This window comes from Miniopterus schreibersii, assembly GCF_964146895.1.
Source record: "Miniopterus schreibersii genome assembly, chromosome: 2".
Classification (NCBI taxonomy): Eukaryota; Metazoa; Chordata; class Mammalia; order Chiroptera; family Miniopteridae; genus Miniopterus; species Miniopterus schreibersii.
The window spans coordinates 145,782,204-145,796,652 of NC_138102.1; the positions used below are offsets into that span (position 1 = coordinate 145,782,204).

The 14,449-nt window shown below is 31.7% G+C and overlaps 1 protein-coding gene across 2 annotated transcripts in view; it reads right to left on the reverse strand.

Annotated features, from left to right (window-relative positions):
- ARID2 (AT-rich interaction domain 2) overlaps positions 1-14,449 on the reverse strand; it is a 156,801-nt gene that overhangs the window by 58,671 nt on the left and 83,681 nt on the right. The window contains exons 5-11 of one of the 2 annotated variants that reach the window (XM_081127109.1): positions 11,123-11,341; positions 8,982-9,049; positions 4,410-4,476; positions 4,235-4,317; positions 3,642-3,738; positions 3,126-3,335; positions 2,143-2,310 (exon numbers count right to left, since the gene is read on the reverse strand). In XM_081127109.1, the coding sequence (XP_080983235.1) occupies positions 2,143-2,310; positions 3,126-3,335; positions 3,642-3,738; positions 4,235-4,317; positions 4,410-4,476; positions 8,982-9,049; positions 11,123-11,341 (912 nt within the window). Of the gene's footprint in view, positions 1-2,142; positions 2,311-3,125; positions 3,336-3,641; positions 3,739-4,066; positions 4,318-4,409; positions 4,477-8,981; positions 9,050-11,122; positions 11,342-14,449 lie in introns of both variants that reach the window. The other variant, XM_081127108.1, reaches the window with a different exon arrangement.

Below are 14,449 nucleotides of genomic sequence, written 5' to 3' on the forward strand. Positions count from 1 at the left end.
ATGAAGAAACTGAGATGTCAACCTAAAATGGGTGAAAGATTACACAAGTTTTCATAGTGATGAGAGATAGTGAGAAAAAAAATCTGAAGATGACCATTACCTAAGAAAGCAGTATTAAACAAAGTAGGGGGGCAGAGGTGGGAGGCAGGGTGGAGAGCCAAACTATAAATGGTAACTAATCAAATAATTAAAAAGCTGCCATTCATAATGAGCAAATAATAAAGTGCTCACCAAGAGCATTTTTGATCAAGTCCTTAGAGACCTAGTCCCACCTTCTATAAATGAGTGACTACATAAATGAGCAAGCCACAAACTCAATGTTTAATTCTGTCCATTTGCCAAATGAGGACAAAATCTTAAGTTGGGGTCATTCATTAAGGCCGCAGGTTAGTGACAAGGCAAAAAACAGCAGCTTTCATCAAAAATACCCCTGAATATTCTTCAAATAGCCCAGTATATCACTGACAATTTATTAATTCCTCTCTTGGTTGAACAGTTTCTCTATGGCTCTTAATTAACTGAATCTTCCGTTTCTTTGAGGATAAACATAACTCCACCACTGAGTTAACTGGCAATATGAACTGTTTCTTTTCTTATTTAAGGCTGAGAAACCATTAATATTCTGACCACTGATCCCCCAATATGCATTGGCTATTTGACATCTATTGCCTGTGTGTTAAAGTTCATTGAATAGGTTAGTAGTCAAAACTGTTTTTCATGCCTTTTATTATTTGTCCAGTCTGTTGGTTGAATTCAAGTAAGCTACATGCACATATGATACAACTCTACCATCTACTACTCAAGGACATAAAAATCAATGAAATATGTGACATATTATATGCTTTGAGTAAATAGATTACATAATTTGATTCTATTGGAGTAGAAGAGAGATTTGGGAGCATGATTAAATGAAAGGAGAACAAGATAGCTAGAGAGATATGATAAGAGCCTGAACTGAGTCATAAGCTCTGGCAATTGAAGATGCCCAGGTATTTAGGGAGACTCAACAAGATTTGGTGATTAAATGAACGAGGTAGTTAAAGATTAAGGATAATGAGATTTTTGTTTTAAGGATAGTGTGGGAGGTTGAGAAAGATCTGAATGTATTTCTAGGCTGAAAGGAAGAAGCAGGTAAAAAAAGAGAGGTTAAGACATAGGAATGAGAAGATGGGAAAGACATATTTAGAGCACAGATTCAGAATAAGTTAACATCTCTTCCTAAGACAAGGGGAAGCCGAAGGAGAATGAAGTTCAGATGACAAGTTTGTAAGTGAAGGATTATGAAGTTTGAAGAAATTTATGCCACACAGCATCCATATTACCTGCAAAGTGAGAGGTAAGATCAAGTGAGAAAACGAGCATCCTCTATTAAAAACAAAATACAAGGAAAGAGAAATACCTTGGGAACAGTGAGAAGTGGAAGAGCAGGTGAGGTAAAAGGCACTGTGTTTGCTAGGACAATGAAGGTGGAGAAAGCACTATACAAAAAGGCTGAGAATGCTAAACTATAAAAATAATGACTCAACCAGAAGAAAGAAGTCTAAGAACTGAAGAGACTGTTAGTTATTAGACAGGTCTGAATTTTAACTAAACACATTTGAGTTAAACAGAATTGACCTAAGGGACTCTAGGAAAGGTGCAAAGTGCTAGTATACATGCTTGTATATATGTTTGTGTATATATGCACACATGAGTGATCCTAGGCTCTGCTTCTGTGGTGTTTGGCCCAAGATTTAGAAGTACTAGGGGGGTATTTTACTGATGTATTTTGATGACCACCTGAGAAAACTGTAACATAATATATGATTAACCTATTCCTGGCTTATCAATTTCCAATGACCAAAATCACAAATAAGAAACCCACTCGGGGTACTTCTTACTGCTTTCACAGTTCTGAATCGAACCCCTCACACCCCTCAAAATGCTGCTTAACTTCATTTCCCTGTTTTTCTGTACTCACCTTGTTCCTGCTGCTTCCGGAATGTGTAATATTTAAGAAATTAAAGTACATACTCCAGTTCTCCTTTAGCCTGCTCTATTATAAAATTTCAGTTCCCCAGAGTGTCTATCTAAATTTATTCTTAGTATTAAATCTTACACATCAATAAACACACTGAAAAAAAAAAATGTAAAAACACTAACCTGGGGCAGATGCTACATGGATCTGGGTTTGAACTTGCTCTACAGCTTGTGTCCTAATTTCAGATAAAACTTGATGACTGGAACTTGGATGTTCGACGAGTTTTACTGCAGCTAGTGCATCAGGGCCAAACATCTGAATATCCATAGAAACTAGACACACTAACATGTCTAAAATAAATTAAAAAACCAAGTTATCAATCAATAATATTTTAAAAATCATACTGCTTAAAAACACATGCGGTACAGTATATTGCTTCTCAAATCTAGGCTATGAATCACTGTACAGCAGAATTATCTGTGGATCTTTAAAAAAAGATTTTTAGGCTTAATCTCTGAAGAATGAGTTAGTAGCTCTGAAGTGGGGGGTAGGTATCTTTATTTTTAAAGAGCTTCCCAAGTGATTCTGATGTGTAGCCAGATTCAGGAACTACTTACATGGAAAGTGACATCTTACTTTCTCAAAAATAATACTTTTCATTCCAAATCTTTATTAACTCTGACTTTAGTATTATATGAAGGAAATAAAGCATTTGAATCACTGAGTAAAATGTTAACATGGCATACTTTAGTAAGTATATTTAAAACAACCCAATAAGGAGGTGGGTTCACTGGTTTTAAGGATAGTACCACTATTAGCAACTTGCAGGAACAGAATGAAGCTTGTTTCACTGTTTTAGACCTGCTCCTCGGAGAGTCAAATATAGCAGTTCTGTTGATTTCAAATTTCACATACAGTAATAGAAATAAAGAGAAGGAATAGGGATTACTAATAGTCACATTACACCCTGGTCAATATTTTGATAGAAGTTTCTTGCTCATCTAAAATAAGCACAAAGAATAATACAAACAGATGTGTCTGAAAGGATGGCGACTCCTGGAAATAAACAGTAAACCCCATATGTCAACTGTGATTTCAGACAGCACATTTCATATTTTCGCCTTTAAAAAAAAAGAACTTAAATGTTTCTTTGGTTTAGTCTTACCTATGCTCTTTTCTACTTTTGCAATTTTTGTGCAAGCTACATCTCCCATTTCTGTGAGCATATATAGCACCTCAAGTGTTGAGATTACGAGCAGCACATCAGGTAAAGTGAGATGACAAATGATCTCTCTGTATGAGTCCTGATCAACATATTCACAAATCAAAACACCATTATCTTCTGCTTTGCAAAGATTTCCCAAAATTTCCATGCCTGAAAAGCATACACATAAAAAAATGTATATATTTTTTAAATCCTCACACAAGCATGTTTCTTTTTTTATTGATCTAGAGAGAGAGGATGGGTGGCGGTGGGGAGATGGGGGTGGAAAGAAACATCGATGTGAGCGAAAAACATCAATCCATTGCCTCCCGTTCACGCTGGACCAAGGACCAAACCCACAACCTAGGTATGTGCCCTGGATTTACTTAGCCACCCGGCCAGGGCTATATTTGTTTTTTAACAGATGACAAAAAGTTTGTGCACTTTAGACAGATGGTAAAAAGTTTGTACACTTACCCCTCATCTTTAAAAATCTATCCCTTGACATTAGGCATTTTGTAACAGTATGAAACATCAGATGAGTAGTTTTGAAATCAACAGGGTCCAATAAAAGCTGGAAAAAGAAAGGATACTATTATTGAGGTAGGGTTCTTCCAGTATAGTATTTCACATTTATTAAAAATGAATAGAATAATGTTGCAAAACTTTAAAAAATGTAATTACTGTGAGCATAGCCACCACTAAATTTGGAGCATCATTTCAAATATTTCTTCTACCCACAAATGTGTGTGATACTTCTATAATACAATTTTAGGCAAAAACTATAAGTACTGAATACTCTATAAATATGGCAAATATAATAATGCCACATCCTAAAATTTTAAAGTAAATACTGTCACTAACTATTAAAACTATTTTTTAAGTTACTGTCACATGCTTACCTCAGCTGCAATATTTCCTAATGTGTCAAGGCCTAATTGCCTTAGAGAAATAAAATGACTATGTGCAGAAAGTAATAGGAAACGAAGACAGGTACGGTTAGCTGCCAAGAGCTTAACATTGCCCTCCTCAAAAGAAAGATTTCGCAAAATCACTGCAATCTGAAGTACCCGCTGTCCTTCAATATCATTAATGCCCAGCTTTCGAGGTGGATGAAATAAAGACTCCCAAATCCATTCTCCTGATGTACCTTCTACAACAGAAAATATATATTAGACTCATTAATATTTCATTTATTATTATCGATATTTCAAAGTTACTTAAAATTTTTTCTCATTGACTTACCATGAGACTTGTTTCTGTCAGAAATAAGGTCACGTACTTCATTATCATCAACAATGTCTTTCCAAAACTATAATGAGAAATTATTATGCTTAATTCTGACAATTTGAAACTATTCTGTTACTTTAAAAGTAGTCACACACACGATAAAACTGTAACATTTCTACTTTTTTTAGTTCACATAGATATCACTATATTCTGTGTATTTAATTGCTTGACATAAATGCTTGACTTTCTATAACTAAGGAACTTATATAATACAGTATCATTCACCAGGGGGTTCCCTTAGCTTGGGGTCTACAAATCCTTAAAAGGTCTATGAAAGAAATTAGGGCATATATGAACTTGAATGAGAGGAAAAAAATGACATCTTTATGTTCATTAACCTCTAACTAAAATTTAGCATTTCCTTAGCATTTTTTTCAACTCTGAATGTTAGACAACAAACCACAGTAATATTAGCAGCATCTGTGACATTGTCAACAATATGAATCAGATATTTTCAGATTACTTTACAGCTATGACAAATATCTAGAAATAGTGGTTATGCTCATCAAAATTATAATAGTCATGAATCCCACTAGTAAACTGAACATAATCACAGTATTCCTGTTTATAAACACTCCCGAGACACAGCTACTGAGTATATATATATATGTATATACATATATATACACACACACAATAGACATATATATATATATATATATATATGAAAATCAAATAGCAAGTGGTGAAGTTATGTGTTCCTGAATTGGTAACCTAGATATTTAAGTTGCTTTCCAGTATTCCGTATCTACAAACTGTTTTTTGATCCATATGTGAGGAAATGAGTAAAAATCTTGTTTAATGTTCTTTTACAGGCTAAGAAACAAAGGCCTTTATACTGATGTCTATACAAAATGAACTTTAACTTCAACTTGTCTATGCCATTCAACTGCATTATCTCGTTATTTTTGTACTCAAAGAAGCATATGGGCTATTAGATCACTTTTTATTTCTAAACCTCCTGGTACATATGTTTCAAAATAATGGTTATTTTACTTTGGGAATTAGATTCTTTTGCAGTTAAAGTCACTAGTCCGAGAAAAAGTCCACCACCAAAAGAACCCACTGCAAAAAACCTTCATGATAAAAAATATTTAGCAACAATAAAAAAAGCACTAGGTGTATGAAGAAAAAAGACAATGTTCAATAACCAAAAAAAAAAAGGGCCACCGGGAATTCAAATAAAGATATCAAACATGAAATTTTAAATGACCACAAATAAATCATCAAGAAAATAGAAAAATCCTAAATGTATATGCAACTAATAATAGAGGTTCAAAATAAATAAAGCAAAAAATGACAGAACTGAAAGCATATATAAACATTCCTAATTATAGTTGATAATTTCAACACTATCTCTCAGGAAATCATAAAATAATTATATAGAAAAGCAACTGTAATAGAGAAATCTTGAAGAACACTGTCAACCACCTTGACTTAATTGATATCAATAAATACTACATCCAACGATAGTAGAACACATGTACTTTTCAAGTAGCATGAGACATTCACCAAGGAAGACAATATACCGAACCCTAAAACAAGTCTTGATAAACTTTAAAAGAATTGAAAACCTAGAATACGTTCTCTCACAACAATGGAATGTAATTAAAAATCAGTAATAATAATGACAGTAATATTAATAATAAAAGCTATTTTGAAATGAACAGTCAGAAATTAAACATCATACTTCTATATATATATAACCCATCAATCAAAGATAAAATCACAAGAAAATAAGATAGTATCTTGAATTAAATAAAAATTCAACCTAACAAAATTTTGGGGACAGAGAGGATTTATAGTTCTATATTCTGATATTAGACAAGAAGAAAAATTTAAAGCCAATGGTCTAAGATTCTACTTTAAGAAGCCTGAAAAAAAGCAAAGTAATGCATAAAAAAGTAGTATATAAATCAAAGAGAACAAATGGAGATGAAGTCATTCTACTGTTCCTGCATTATTTAAGTGTACATTAGTAAAAGTACTAATTTACTAAATTAGCAAGAATTAAAATGATAATCTCTAGTGCAATCAATGAGAGAACAGAATAAGTGTATAAATACCAAACTAAGTGGAAGGAAAATGAAAAAATAAACAATACTCAAATAAATTAAAGAAAAAAAAAAAGGAAAGGAAAACAAACAAACAAACTGAACAGGTAGAACATACAGAAACCAACTCAAAACATGGTAAATTTAAACATAATAACACAATTAGATCAAGATTAACATTTAATGTAAATAAGTGTACTAATTTAAAAACAAAGTTTTTCACACTGGAAAAAAAATAGCCCAAATATATGTTGTTTACAAAAAGTCATCTAAAAAATTAAGGCTAAGAAAGGTTGAAAGTAAAATATGAATCATATAAACACCCACCAATTGGAAGAGGGCATAGTTATAATGATATCAGATAAAAAAAGTAGACTCAAAGGTAAAAAAAGATACTTTATAATATGTTCAATGGACAAGAAAGCTATATAACTATAGTGAAATTCAGTTAGATATCAATAAGAAAAAGAAAACTAAAAAAAAGTCATGTTTTTGGAAATTAAGAAAATTCCCTTCAAATAATCCATGTACCAAAGAGGAAAGCACAATGGAAATTAGAAGATACTTTAAACAGAGTTATAATACAAATATGAAATATCAAAACAGAAAGAATAAAGTTATATGTGTGCATATAGGGAATTTTATGGATTTAAAAGTACTAGAAAAAGTAAAAACAAAAATCAATGATGTAAACACCAGATTAAGAAGTTAGAAATAGTGCAGCAAATTAAACCCGAAGAATATAGCAGGTCAAAAAAAATATAAAGAACAGAAATTAATGAAAACATGTAACAGAGGTGATCATCTAATCATCCTTGTCTTTTTCCCCCCAAAATATGTTTTTATTGATTTCAGAGAGAGGAAGGAAGAGGGAGAGATAGAAACCAATGATGAGAGAGAACCACAGATAGGCTGCCTCCTGCATGCCCCTCACTGGGGATTGAACCCTTAACCCAGGCATGTGCCCTGAGCAGGAATAGAACCATGATCTCCACGTTCATGGGTCGACGTTCAACCATTTAGCCAAACTGGCCAGGCTATTTGTGTCTTCTTGATTTCATGTGATTAGTGATTATACTGACAGCCCCCACTGCCCTTTGTGACTGCATATGTAAATATGTACATAAATATTTTGTGCATCTTACACTTAATTACCAATATTCTGGAGTTAAGAAAATTATCTGCCTAACTACAACCAAGAGGCTTGGCTTTTAATGGGTGGGATGAAGACAGGACTTTGGGGTGACTTGTGAAGTGGGGAATTTGAAATGCAACTCCATATCATGCGAGAAATTTGAAGGTCTAGTAATCTCAGAAAAAAGGGAGATAAAAGGAACTGTCTCTACTTGAGCTTTGAGTTAAAAACAATCCCCTAAATATTTCACCACTAGCGTGCTCTGCAATCCCTGTGGGTTTCGTTTTACTATCAGAGTTATTGGAAAATCTCCAATTAAGAAATTAATATAAAGTCATTCAGTATTTCCTTTCAGTTTTTTGGCAAATGCAATACAAAAGTGGAGAAATAAACTCTCCATCTAATCTGTAAAAAAAGATCCCACATAAAAAACTCCGCTGAAATTTATAAACCAAAATTATAAAACACAAAGGGCCCAGCCAGTGTCAACCCATGAACCAAGAGGTCACCAGTTGGATTCCTGGTCAGGGCACATGCCCGGGTGGCACGCTCAATCCCGAGGGGGCATGCCAAAGGCAGCTGGATCAATGATTCTCTCACCATTAATATTTCTATCTCTCTATCCCTCTCCCTTCCTCTTCTCTAAAAAATCAATAGAAACATATTAAAATATATATATAATAATACAAAATACAAAGGAATAATCTTTGAGTCAGAGTGAGTAGGACTAGAGTTGCAAGAGGCTTAGATATTAGAATTATCAGGTGTACGTTTGTATGTATATCTAATTTACAATTTATATATAATATATATTTACATTTGTTTATGTATTATATGTAGTTTATATTATATTAGTAAGTTTTGTTTTTAATATACATTGAATATATATATTTTAAGAATTATTAAAAGCATAACAGGAGATCAAAAAGGGCTACTTTGAAATTAAAACAATCACTAAAATAAAACTTAACAAATGAGTCAAGTGGAATATTAGACACAGCTAAAGAGTGGTTAAGAGAACTGAAAAACAACCATAAGGAAATAACTCAGACTGCTGTTCAGAATCTGGGTTTTCTCAGATTTATTGCTTTTTTTAGATTTATCATTTTCAGAAATCAATGTATAATAAAATAAGAGCTTTATTTTTGTATATTAGCTATTCTAAAAGCACTTTATGCAACTTAATCACAACTTTAAAATAGGTATCTTTATGAATTCTGATAAAGATTAAAGTATAGGTAGCATCATGTATATAAAATGAGCAACCATTAACTGAACCTTGGTCCTTGGCTACATGAATACAATAATTCAATATTTTACAAAAGTTATTCAAATTACCTTAACAAAATCTCTATCAGTCTTCTCCTTCCATTCTTCTCCAAATACAGTAGAAAAGGATCCTAAAGCTAAAAGAATAGTATATTCAATAACATGGAATTACTTCTTTTACTTAATTCCTTAATAATAGGTAGGTATGGAAAAAGAGTAAAAATACATCTTAAGATACCTTGTTCACTAAAAACTGTTTCATAGTAAATGATAGAAAGTCATAATAATTTCTTTTGAAGTAGTTTTTCAAATTATGGAAACAAATACTGAATGAAAATATAAGTTGGAAAATTAAATTTTGTGTCACTTTTGTTACGCTTCTTCAAACACAAAATGTAAAAGCATTCCATATTTTCAAAGGAAGTGGAACCTATATTTATCTCTCAATTAAAATTCCATGCCCTAAAAAATAAACCAAAACCTCTCAAAACCCTAACCAAATTCTCAAATTCAAAGAAATTATTTTCATAATGTTAAAACAATGTTTTAAGTATGGAGACTTCATAAAGTCTCTGTGCTCTGGAATTCCAAACTTCTGACTTCCTTAAATAGCATTTTCTAAATTATTAATGTTTTAGATTGCTATACTGCATATTAATTTATTCTTTTAGATAAATAAAAATGCTTAAAGAATGCAAGGAGATAAACTGGATCTAAAAAATATACATCAGTGAACCAAAACTGGTAACATTACTTGGAATAAATATACATGTATAATCCTTATTCAATGATTAAATGGTAAGTCTTTAAAAAAATTATTCTGGTTTGAGAATAATCTTTCTAAAAACTTCATTTTAAGGTTTCTAAAAATGTGAAACAATTTTAAACTCCAATATTAAATGCTGAAAGATGTCTTTAAAATATCAAAATAACTAATACAAAAATAGTGTTGAATGCAAATTGTAATTAAAGACTAAAATTAAAAAATAATAAAATATCAAGTATTAGGAATCAAAGAACATAAAATTGAGATGGAAATCACCAAATTTAGATCTTGAAAGTTACAATACAAAATGAGAAGTACTGATCTTTGTTCCTTTCCCATGTAACCAAGAATAAGAATAGTTTCAGGCAGAGTAAGAAACTAATTCTCACTTTTGTTTAAAATAATTTCAAAATTGCCTTCATATAAAATAAGTACATGTTAAATTTTAAGGAATCCTACTTAGATAATCCCTATATGTTTGAAACTTGACACAAATCAAATCACAGAAAAATAAACTAATTTGCAAACACGTTGCTATTTACAGATTTAAAAAACCATGAATCTCTAAAATATTACATGAAATTTTCAGGCTGTGTCTACTGTTCTATATATATATATATTTCCTATATGATAAAATAATTTCAATATATGTGAATACCTTATCCTTCAATAGAATATACCTCTGGAAAAAGAAATGACAATGGTGTTGGGGTAGGAGGGTTGAGAAGCAAAAAGCAATTAGTAAGTTCAGCTAACGTGGATATTTTAAAATGAAAAACTAGCCCAGCCGGCATGGCTCAGTGGCTGAGCGTTGACCCATGGACCTGGAGGTCACGGTTCGATTCCCAGTCAGGGCACATGCCAGGGTTGCAGGCTCAGTCGCCAGTAGGGGGCATGCTAGAGGCAGCTGATCAATGATTCTCTCTCATCATTGATGTTTCTATCTCTCTCTCCCTCTCCCTTCCTGAAATCAATAAAAACATATTTTAAATGAATAAATAAAAAAAAAGAAAAACTACAAGCAAAAAAAGATTTCAAAAGATATTGTCTAAATCTCTACTAAACTATCACACTACAATTAGAGAACTGAGCAATTTGGTTTGAAGAAAACCTAGATTTAGTAAAAGATAATTTCACAGAAAATTAAAAAAAAATTGATTTATAAAAACCTATACCTAGGTATAAACACTGTAAGTAAAAAGGATATGAAATATTTGATAAATCCTATTTTGATTATTTAGGCAGCAAATTTTAAAATGCATCGCTCTAAACTGTTTAGTTAAAAATCCAAACATTCATTACTTTAAATACATTTAATAAAAGCAAATAAAGAATGCTATTATATTGACTAATAAAAAGTACTTTTCTCCTTAAATAACTTTTTACAAAAATCTCTTAACACCTGTATACAATGATCATTCAACGTGTTCAGCTTAAAACTTACTGTCGTCAAACACCCCGGCATTAGCAAGTAATAAAGTGATGATTTTAGGGTCTTTTTCAAGTTGCATGACATGTTTGCTTTCATTTGATAGGAGAGTGCATACATTAATAGCAAAATCCACTTCATTTGGGAGTCCAGATAACAGTGAAAGCACCAATTTATTATAATCATTTGGCGAATTGAAGTCCATAGATAGCCCATAACTTTGACGCAGATAATCTAACAAAGATAAAGACAAAAACACCTTAAGTTTATCAAGGAATAGAAACCACTGCTGTTAATATCCTCTGACACAGGACAGGAGCTTGTTTTCTTTTAAAAATATAAACTAAGAGGCCCGGCTGGTGTGGCTCAGTGGTTGAGCACCGAACTAGGAGGTCATGGTTCCATTCCTGGTCAGGGCACATACCAGGGTTGCAGGCTTGATCCCCAGTAGGGGGGCATACAGGAGACAGCTGATCAATGACTCTTTTATCATTGATGATTCTATCTCTCCCTCCCTCTCCTTTCCTCTCTCTGAAATCAATAAAGACATTAAAAAAATTTTTTTAAGAATATAAACTAAGTGGAAATTTAAAGAGTTTAACTTTTAAGAGTTTAACTTTCTAAACTTCACAAGTTAAAATTATATTGTTCAGAAAGTATTAAAATAGAAAAATGCACATGCCTCCTATGATATGACTTCCAATTATTGTCATTATTTTAATTGACCTATACTTTTTACTCTTGCATTTCAAGGGGCTTAATCTGACTTTTATATACTATAAAAGCTAGAGAGACCGGTTCCTTTGAAATTTTTAACAATATCATGTTTTTAGACACATTGCCTACCTTCTTTATCTAATTGTAGAATTATTCCTTTTTAGGTTAGATTTATTATGACATACCTAACATAGTAAAATTCATAATTTTTAGTTCTATAGCTACATGAGTTTTGATAAATACAGTCTTTTAACCACAACCACAATAAAGACATAGTAATTCCATCACCTAGAAAGTTTCTCTTTATGCTCCTTTGTGGTCAAATCCCTCTTCTACCCATATACAATCATTAATCTCCTTTCTGTTCCTATAACTTTATTTCAGAATGCCAAATAAATGGAATCATACAGTATGTATGTAGCCTTTTGTGTCTAATTTCTTTAATTTAGCAAAATTTTTTTGAGGTAAATATCCATTTTGATGTGTATATTAGTTTGTTCCTTTTTATTGCTATAGTATAGATATAACAAAATCTGTTTACACATTCCCTAGATGAGGGACATCTGAACTCTAGAGTTTTGATACTTATGAATACAGTTGCTATAAATATTCACATACAGGACTTCATGAAGACTTTTTTTAAAAAGTTCTCTTAGATTGCTGGGTCATACAAAAGCGTATGTTGCCTGTAACATCTTGCCTCTCCACCACCAATGTACAGAGATCCTGTTGCTCTGCATCTTTGTCAGCACCTGATATTGTCAGTTTTAAATATTCGAAGTCACTTATCTAATATTTGTTTTGTAAATATTTTTTCCCAGATAGTGGCTTGTCTTAACAGTGTCTTCAGGGCAGAAATTTTAGTTTTATGAAGTCTGATTTATACATTTTTACCTTTATAGTTCAAATGTCCTAAAATTTCTTTTCCTAACCCAAGGTAACTAAAATTTTCTGCAGGAGAATTAATTTAAAACACTTTCAAAAATTTGAAGGTAGGGAAGATGGGGTTACAGAACACTAATGCTTAATCATAACATATACATGTTATAGAAAATGTTATATTTCTAGAAATACTGACTCTTAATTGGGGTAGTTCAGGCCATGAAAGCTATAATCTAAGACATATACCCCAAGTACATTTTTCACATAAAGATATAACTAGTTTAATGGGAAGAAGCAAGAAAACAAGAGTTAAACTACTTCTAGATAAAACATTTCAGAAACATATGAATTTAAAAAATATTAGAATGCAAAGTAGGGATCTATTGCCACAACATGCCATAGAAGAAAATCAAGTAGGTAAGAAATGTCTTCATTTCCTGATGTAGACATTTGAGGAAACACCTCTTCAATTCTAAAATATTCTAGGAATTTCTCCAATAGTATAACATTGAAGTACCACAATACAGTTATAAATGACTATGAACAGATTCTGTATCATATTTAAGGATGAACAATAACATATTGCTCATTTCAATAATTTTGAAATGAAATATCTCATAAATACCAGAAAATAAATATCTGTGAAAAAAGTAACAAAACTGTGGATATAAGAATAGATTTTGATATTTCTATACTGCATACAGTAATTGATCATAAGAACCCAAGTCTCAGCAATAGGTTTTAGATTCCACAAAACTTTTACACAAATCCCCTCAACACAAAAAAAATTGAAACCTACATTCAATGTCTGTTAAGTCTTATTTAAGTACTTTTGATATGACCTTAGAATTGTTCTGTCTGCTACATCAGATAGTCAATTCAATACATCCTTACCTGAATAACTTTGCCAAAGACATCTCCAATCATAACAAAATAAACATTTTTTAAAAAATTAAAAAGCAACCCAAAATACATAAATAAATGGGATAATTATAAAAAGTTCTTTTATTATATCAGGCTTGGTAATGATTCCTAAGATAATGTAGAAAAAAAAGCTTATAAGGTTTGAAGAGCCTCCCCCTTCCTTACCCAAGGAGATATGACTGAACAGCTATAATATTATACTCGAATGGGATTGGAAATTTATTTTCAACATTTTTCACTCAAAGTTTATACAAATGGATCACTGCTGACAGACTTAATTTAATCTGAGGCAATCACGTCTCCTTGTTTTCAGTTTAGAGGAAAGGAGAATTGTTCCAGAGTGCTTTCTTCCCATTGATATTGGCAGTGACAGTTGTAGTGCAAATGTCTGTTAGAATACGAAACATTGAAGGGAAAATTTTTGCTCAAATACAACTAAAAAAAAAAATCTTCCTGTATGAAGCTTTCCCAAATTTAAATACCAAAAATGGAAATGAATAGGGTGCTTGGCTTTTACCAAAACAATTGGATTGGATTAAATAATCACTAAAATTATGGTTGGCTCTAAAATTCTAGTTCTACTAATTTCAATGAATTATTTTTCAATTTTGCCTTTCACAATTTTTCTATTAAGGATATTGCAAATAAACAATTTTAATTTAAAAAAGAATTGTATTTTTAATTTTAATTAAAAAATATAAGAGGAGATGAACAAAACATCCTTAATAATTTACTCTACAACACTGTAGAACTGGCTGTATCCAAATCAATACCAAGGGGGGAAAAATAGAGAAAGAGGGAAACCAAAGGATTAGGTAT